At 41.1% G+C, this 8,794-nt stretch overlaps 1 protein-coding gene across 1 annotated transcript in view; it reads right to left on the bottom strand.

Moving 5' to 3' along the window:
- Positions 1-8,794, bottom strand: part of HSDL2 (hydroxysteroid dehydrogenase like 2) — a 50,092-nt gene that overhangs the window by 29,555 nt on the left and 11,743 nt on the right. The window contains exons 3-4 of the mRNA XM_019517055.1: positions 5,932-6,030; positions 5,625-5,739 (exon numbers count right to left, since the gene is read on the bottom strand). Coding sequence (XP_019372600.1) covers positions 5,625-5,739; positions 5,932-6,030 — 214 coding nt within the window. The remainder of the gene's footprint in view (positions 1-5,624; positions 5,740-5,931; positions 6,031-8,794) is intronic.

Here is an 8,794-nt window from a genome sequence, read left to right as displayed (position 1 = left end):
TCCCCTGCCTGCCTGGCAGCAGCAGGCACATGGCATCATATGGCTCTTGGGGCAGTGGCAATGGGGTGCAGAGCCCAGCCTGCAGCAGCATCTGCCTCTGCCCCACGCACAAATCTGGGGGTATATGCAGTAAAAACTATAACTAACTGTGAAAAAGAATTCAAATATCTAGTACGCAGCTTTGTCAGACAATGCTGCAAATGTATCAAAGATAAAGAGAAATCTAGAAGAAAGTCCCAAGATGCTAACATATGGCTGCAGCACTCATTTGATGTACCTCTTAGCCAAAGACTTCAGTGCTCCAGAAATAAAAGCTAATGTTGCTGAAACTGCAAAATATTTCTGTAACAACTACTTTGCAGCAGCTGCTCTAAAGAAAGCAGGAGGAACCAAACTAACTCTCCCACAAGACATGCAATGGAACTCAGTAGACCATTTTGAGTGTTATATTGGGAACCAGCCTAATCTGATGATAATTTTGTGAATAAAATCATGACATATCAGATGGAACTTTCATAGCCGGAGTTCTCAACACTGGGCTAAACAAAAATGTAGAACATATGCTGACTATCCTGAAACCTATTTCCATAGCCTTCAACAAAGCACAGGGAAATCGCTGTTTGATTGCTGATGCTGTTGAAATTTGGAAGGAACTGAGTGAGACCTTGAAAAGACAAATACACAATGACAGAGTTAAATTACATCAATTGATGTATCTCCAACAAAGCTAGGGAAGTGATTCTTCCACTCTACTTGGCACTGATGAGAGTACTGGCTCCAGTACGGGGCACCACGCTTCAACAAGGATGCAGTAAAGATCGAGAGAGTCCAGAGAAGGGCCACCCGTATGATCAGAGAGTTGCAAGGCAAACCATACGAGGAAAGGCTGAGGGACCTGGGACTCTTCAGTCTGAAAAAGAGACGGCTGAAAGGGGACTTAATAGCAGCTTACCACTACATCAGGGGAGTACATCAAAGGGCTTGGTGAACAACTGTTCACCAGGGCACGCTTAGGGAAAACCAGGCATAACAGCCATAAACTCCTGGAAGACCATTTTAGGCTCAACATTAGGAAAAACTTCTTCACAGTTAGTGTCCAGACTGCGGAATAAGCTCCATCCAGAGGTGGTGCAATTGCCTACCCTGGAAATCTTCGAGAGGAGACTGGACGGTTGTCTTTCCTGTCTGGTGCAGGGGACTGCACTTTATGATCTTCTGAGGTCCCTTCTGGCCTCGCAATCTCTGAATCTCTGAGTCTACAGGCATTAAAAAATGAATGGATTGAGCACCATCTCCAGCTCATTTTCTTGCCAATATTCTCAATACTCAGGGCCAGGGTCAATCCTTAACTGCTGAAGAGGAGGAGTTGGCTATGACACGGACATCCAGCAATCATCCTTCCATAATACCAACCATAATAAATGTCAGGGCTAAGGGTTAACTGTTCAAGAAGTATATGTTTGCTGATGAGGTTTTAAAGGAAATCACACCAGTGAACTGGTGGAAGTCACTTAAGCACCTGGATTCCTCAGAGTCTATTAAAGTGATAATCCAGTTTTTAACAGCAGTACTTTCTTCTGCAGGTATAGAAGGAATATTTTCTTTGGCCTTTGGGCCAAATTCATTCTAAACTGAGAGATCTCTTGAGACCTGAAAAAGCAAGACAGCTGGTATTTTTTTCCCAGTCTATGAATAAACAGGAAGAGGAAAGTGAAAACTGAGTTTTTTGCATAATTTAGGTTTCTCATGTTGAGCTGGCTGAAATAATCTAATTTTTTTTAAACCCATTTCACATTTATAACTAAACCAGTTAAAGGTTCAAAAATATATACATTTGTTGTTTTAGTTAAGTAAAACAATTTATATGTCTGTTGTTTTTGGTGATGGTTGTTGTCCTCCTAATACAGCATGGCAAAAATATTAGGGCTGCATGAAATTTTGCTGGCTGTTTCATTTCAACTCTTTTCAACTCATTTCAAGTTCAAAACAGTAAAATCGAAACAAAGTGAAGATTCGAAACAGCCTTGAAACAAAATGAGGGCAGTTGAAATGTTTTGAAAGTTTCAAAACATTTCAAGGTTTGAAGCTGAAACTGGGCTTGCCTGCAGGGAAACAGAAAGTAAGGAGGGAAAGGGGGGAAGGACACATGCAGGAGAGGAAAGAAGAGCTCTGTCACAGATTGGCTGTCTGAGATGCTGCTGGTGCTGTGCTGCTCCTCACTAACTTATTATTTTACCTGTTATTATTTAAAGTGGTGGATCAGACTGAGGCTGTAGGGGAGGAAGAGATGTCATTGGGGAACACTACCATGTCATGTAGAGGCCCCAGTGCCAGTGAGGGCATGCCTTAACACACACACACAGTCATACATGTCACGAGTTTTGCTTGTCAGCAGCCTGAGGTGCAGTTTCCCAGAAAGTGCTGCACCTATCTCCTTGAAAGATGGCAGGCTTCATGGCCTCAGCAGGGGCTACCATGCCTGCTGTTTTCAGCCCCCGTGCCTTCACACTTACAAGTGACAGAGTTTTTGCTTTCAAGACTTTGAGGTGCAGTTTCCCAGAAACCCCTACACCTATGTCCTTGAAACGTGGCAGGATTCATGCCCTCAGAAAGTGCTACCATGCCTGCTGTTTTCATCTAAATGTGCCAAAAAATGACAAAAGTTATAGGCAATGTTGTGCTTCCCCATGATAGCCTATGGGGAAAAGGTCAAAACAGCAAAACAGTTTCAATGAAATGGAACAGTGCTTTCGAAACTAAACAAAACTCTAAACAAAATGCTGTTCCATTGAAATGGCAAAACAGAAGTCAAAACAAAATGGTACTGTTTTGCACAGCCCTAAAATATATCCCCCAAATATCCACCATTAATCTAGTGAATTGGAGATAGCTCTCCTCCCAATGACTTCACAAGTATCTGCTTCAATTAGCTTTGGTAAATAAAATAACTAAATCATAATTTAGTTCTCTGATGTAGCTGCAAAATTAGTCTGAAAAAAATACCAAAATAAATCACTGCTTTAAAATGTATTGTGTGTACCTTCAAAAAATGAAACCTACATCCATCTCCAAGTTGTGAATAATATGCATTAAGGTTATATCAAACAACAAGAAAGCGCTTTTTGTAGAAAACAATGATTAATTCTAGGCTTCCTGACCAGTGATTTAAATCACAATTTAAATAATGATTTAAATTGATTTGATTTAAAATCAAACCCACCCTGCCAAGAACTGGAAGCAGAATCTCAGAAGTGCTTAGTCTCCTAAATGCTTTAACTCTGACATTTCTGGCTTGGTTTTTACAATGCTTGGCACAGCACTCTAAGTCACCGACACTAGCAGTTTATGGTGTCATGTTTTCATGCAAACAAACACAGCTTCTTTCCCCGTAGCAACCTGACACACATTCCTTTTTAAGTTTTATAAAGGAAACAATCTAATGAGTAGATCACAGGACATGCATATTCAATCTATATATGGGTTGGTTGAGGGGGAAAGGCACTGGTTGACATGTAAGGATCCTTTTGGTGTTTTTTTTTTTAAACACTGTAAAACCCTAATATATGTTCCAATGTTCTGAATGCACTTGAATCAAGAAACATTCTGATAGGCATACTGCATAAAGTTGAGGAAAACTCTTCCATACCCCGCTGTGCCCAGATATTATGTATTTTAATAAATGTAGCTTTGCAAAAAAATTGTAAAAATCTCTTTAAATACTTGTTTTTTCATATACTTGTTAATGGTACCCATCTATCTAGACAGCAGTGGAAGAAAGCGTAAAGCATGTCATTTGGTTACACTACAAGTCTTCTGATTTAATAGATACAGTAGTAATAATAAAGGCCATTCCTCCATGCACAGCTTCCTTTGGGAGTCATTTGTCTTTCACATTTTTCAATTTGTGACAACACAAAACAAAAGCTGTTTTCCTTTTTTAATGCACTAAAGGAGAGATTGCTACTCTTGTAAAACAGCAGCAGCAATATCAGCACTTCTTACAGAAATTAATCAAAATTAATGTCACCATCGAGGAAATGTGGTTGTTATTACTGAGAAAAATAGTACTATTGCCATTGAGAAGATAACAGTATTTATTCAGAGATTTAGCAACAGACACTCACGGGGTGCACTTCAACATTTGCTCTAAATGTTTTCCTAAATGTTATGTTCCATAGGGTGTTTTTCCCTAATCTACTGAGCTACTATTTTCAGACACTGTTACATGAAGACTTTCAGGAATAGATAAGTACAGGCTGGGAGTGGGGAGGGAAGCAAACTCCTTAAATAGTCCCTTTAATACAAACATACATTAGGCATGTTTGTTTAGTTCAGCAAAAAAAGTGTTTTAGCCCATTCTTATGCAAAACCAACTAATAATACCCTTTTTCAAAGGCAAGAATTATTTTAAATACATGGTTTTTTTCTCCCACTATGTTGAGTTTACTACTCAGAAAGCATGATCTTTACCAAGCAGCATGACAGCTGTAGCTTTAGGATTAGAAACCATCAGATCAAAGAGTGCCTGCATTAGTACAAGTGGGGCATGTCTACATGTGTGCCTGATTGTGTAGTTGTTACTGCACATTTAGTACTTCTTTAGCAAATACTAAAATGACTGTGCAGCAACCGCTGGTACAGCACAATCCTGGTGCTTCATGGGTCGCTTCCAGCCCTACTGTACCGTAGCAACAAGCTACTGTGCAGTAGCGGCGGTGTCATGGTTCATGCCCGCCGATGCTATGATGCCACAGCAGCAGTGACGTAGCGCCATGTGTAAATGTGCCTGCAGTAACTGAAATAAAACTCAGAAGGTTCTCTAACAAAGTTTTGTTCAACCTAGCTTTCAGTTTTAAAATCAAACAATTTCACAGGGAGGGATGGCTGCTTCTGTCTAGAAAAGATTTCTTTTTTAGTGTATTTATTTGGAAAGATGAGGAAAATATTAGTAAGGGCCACAGAAGTTGTGGATTCAACTCGCAGTGGCATTTAATGATGTAATAAAACGGACAGCTTTCTGATAGAATGCTATACAACAATTTCTTTCATAAAAAATGAATATTCTGCTTAATGCTTCCAATTTACTCACTGTAAAACATTTGAGTATTTTTTTTTTAGAGCTTAAAAGACACACTTGTGAGAAGGAAACTTACAAATACTGCTTTGCATTCAAAAAGATAAAGGGAATTGGTAACAGATGGTGAGTTTATTTATAACATGAGCGCGCAGAAATTTGAGTAAAATAGGATTTGAATTTGAATTTTGTTTACCAAAACTGCATTGACCTAATTTGCTGGTAACCATATGGAAAATAACAGCATTTGGAATCAGTATCACAGGTCAGCACCTCTCAAAAGCAGATCCTAACATCTTATTATAAACCTACAGGAAAGCTATTCTAGTGACATACCCAGTTTTCAATCCCAATTTAATTCTTGAACGAATTAAAATCTAAGTCATTCATTCAGAACCTCTCATTTAACTATATCCATATACACAGCATCTTAAACTTAAGTTTAAAATATATGTATAAAGATACACAGATACTGAATGAACATTGACAGTTATGTAATTTAATCTTAAAAGTTTTAAAATTTTTGAACTTGTACTTCTACAGCACTCACGTAAGATAAGTTCCTCTTGTGTTAGCACTCATCATAAGATCCAGTTTCTTTGCAGTTGTTTCCAAGGTACCGGTCAGGGAGATGGCACTTGCATTATTCACCAAAATATCTATTCCTGAATTAAAATAATCCATTTCACATTAATATTTTAAACTCTACCATTTAAAACAAAATGGGGAAAGAATATAATGAAAATGTACTATTAAAGTTTCATTATTTCAATAAGCTAATTTTAACTGAAAAGTTTTGTAGATCATTTATTAACAAAGAACATCCCTGCCCCCTCAGCGCACACAAATTAGCATACCTCCAAATTTCTGTACAGCTTTCTCCACTGCATCAGCGATTTGCTGTTCTTCCCTCACATTAACAACACATGGTAAAGCCTTTCCTCCAGCCGCTTCAACTGCAGAATTTAGAAACCAAAATGATTTTAAAAATGGGCAACTGATATCAGAGTAAATCACCTCTGCAAGTTAGTGATTAACAACAAAACTGACTCCAAACTTACTATGCAACCCACATAATTATTAGTGCCATCCACCTCCCATGGCTTCAAGTTACGCATCACCACAAACTCAGAACAGAAAGCTCGAGAACTGCAAGGAGCCACTTCCTCAGAGTGACATTAGGGCTCCAAAGGACACAGCCATTCTTAAGACACATTCAGCACAGTATCATCCCCTACTGCTAATCAAAAGGCAAGCAGAATCTGCAATCGCTACTTCTCAGCAAGACTGCTGCTGAGTCTGGGAAGTGAAAAGAATATGGAGAAGGTAGGGGGTAGCAAAGAAACATATCAGGCTATTGGGAAAAAGCAAAAAATACCCTTCAGTCACTGTTATTTAAAAGAGTATTTCAAAAGCGATTTAAGGAAGAAAACAAAGTTAAAGTAATTTAAAGCCACAACTTCACAAGTTTCAAACTCGAGAGCCATTTGATCTGACTCCTGCACCAATGCAAGAAGGCTACTCCTAAATCATGCTTGTCCAATGCTTATGCAGCTTCCACCTGAAAACTTCCAATGAAGGAGATTACCCAGCTTTCCAGGGCACGCTCTTTGACTGTCTTAATAGTTCTGAAAGTAAGAAAGTTTTTTTTCCTGAGAAGCAATCTACTTGCTATCATTTTAAAGCCATTCTATCCTGCCCTTTGTGGCAAGAGTTGTTCTCCCTCTTAAATATTTTCAAATATTTTAAGACTGCTATCATGTCCTCTCTTAATTTCCTTTTCCCCAAGCAAAACACACCTAGTTCTCTTAAAATGTCCTTGTACAGTTTGTCTTATCACTTTTGTCACCCACTTCCGGAACCTCTCTAACATCACCAAATCCATAGTGCATGGAGCCCAGGAGTACCACAGTACTGTAGATGAAGCCTAACTAGTACTAAATTACTAACGTATTTACCTAAATCCAACACAACTTTCATTTAAAATGACTCCACAACATGGAAAATTTATAAATTTGTTATAATTTTCATATAGAGTCTAATTAATGAAGGGTCATCTTATATTTGTTCTCCTCACCGTTGTAGCATGGCAAGCAGCAGCAGAGGGGTGGGCAGTAAGGGGGACAGGTGGCAAGGAAATCAAGTGGCCTGACCCTTGCTCCTCCACACCCTATTGCCTGCCCCCTCCCCTAGTGTGTGCATGCCCCAGCACCTGCCCCTCACCAGCACAGAGGAGAGAGCAAAAGCAAGCAAACTGTGAGGGAAGAGCTTGCAAGGAGGAGAAGCCAGGCTGCTGTGCAGGCGAAAATACAGAGCAGAAAGTGACTCTTCTAATGTCTGGAAAGGACAGAGGACTTTGATTTGTCTTGTTTGTGCTGGGTAGAGACTGAAGCTTGCTTGGTGGGACTAATGGTAGAGCTAAATGGCCTGCAACAGACAGGAGGATAAAGTAGCTACTTACCCTCCCATTCTGTATTTGTGCTTTTCATTATTATTTCCTAGGTGCATCACCCTACATTTGTCTCCACTAAATTTTATTCTGTTGTCCCTAGCCTAGCTCTATCAAGATCCTTTTTAATTCTAGTCCTATCTTCCAAAATCTTTGCAATCCTTCCCAGCTTTGTGTCACCTGCAGATGTGACCAGGAAGTCTGTCATCTAAATTGTTAAATAAGCATATTAAATAGTACCAGACCCAGGACAGATCCCTACTGAACTCTGTGCAAAACCTCCTTCCACTCTGATGTAAATCCATTTATAGTTACCCTTTGCTTGCAGTTACTGTGTTAATTATCTATCCACCTTGTATCCAGCTCACATTTCTGCAGTTATTTATGAGGAAGTTCTACAGGACTGTAACAGAGTGGCCTCTTAAGGGAGGGGTAAGCAAAGTCCACCCCTGTTGTATATGAATCTTGCCATGGGCTAGATCAGGTCTGCAGCGGACTCCATTTCCCAGCAGCCCCTGCCTGCATGGCTCCATCTGGTCTCTATGGAGATCCCAGGAGCAGCAGGTCTCATGGAGACTGGTTTGGAGTGGCGCTGGCAGGTTGCACAACTGGGCAGGAAGCTACGTCAGGACCGGGGCCGGGATCTTGCAACAGTGACAGCACAGGCCAGAGCTGGGGCAGAGCTGCAATGCGCTGCCAGCACAGCCCCAAAACGACCGTGAGTTCTGCAGGCAGGGGCGTGCAGCAGTGGATCACAGCTCTGCCCTGGCTCCAGCCTGCACTGTCACCACCACAAGGTCCCTGCCACAGTCCCAGAGCAGCTTCCTGCCCAGCCACACATGCCCTGCCAGCAGCACTCCATAGAGACCTTTGGGGTGCAGGGCCATCACAGTCCCATGCTGTCGTGGCCCCACCACCCCTGGGGTCTCCACAGAGACTGGCTGGAGTGGCATAGGCAGGGGCTGCTGGAAAATGCGAAGGCTGAAGAGATCTAGGCCCCACAGTCTCCCCTCATAGGGCCTTGCCTGCAGGCTTCTGACCATAACGAGTGGCCCTCCTCTGAGAAAAAAACAGACACACATTGCAAGGCCGAAGCTAGGCCCATGATTAAACAACGGACATGACCATTTAAATTATATTGCTTTATTAATTCCTATGCGGTACAGCTGTCTTGGTGGTAGACCCTTGCCAGAGTAACAGGGCTCGGCCAGCTCACATTGGTTCGAGACCACCCTGTTTTTCTCTCCACGTCAGACTTTTCCTGAGGACCA

This window comes from Gavialis gangeticus, unplaced genomic scaffold (assembly GCF_001723915.1).
Source record: "Gavialis gangeticus isolate Ggan-Ray unplaced genomic scaffold, GavGan_comp1, whole genome shotgun sequence".
NCBI classification, from domain to species: domain Eukaryota; kingdom Metazoa; phylum Chordata; order Crocodylia; family Gavialidae; genus Gavialis; species Gavialis gangeticus.
This window is presented reverse-complemented; position numbering and strand designations above follow the sequence as displayed.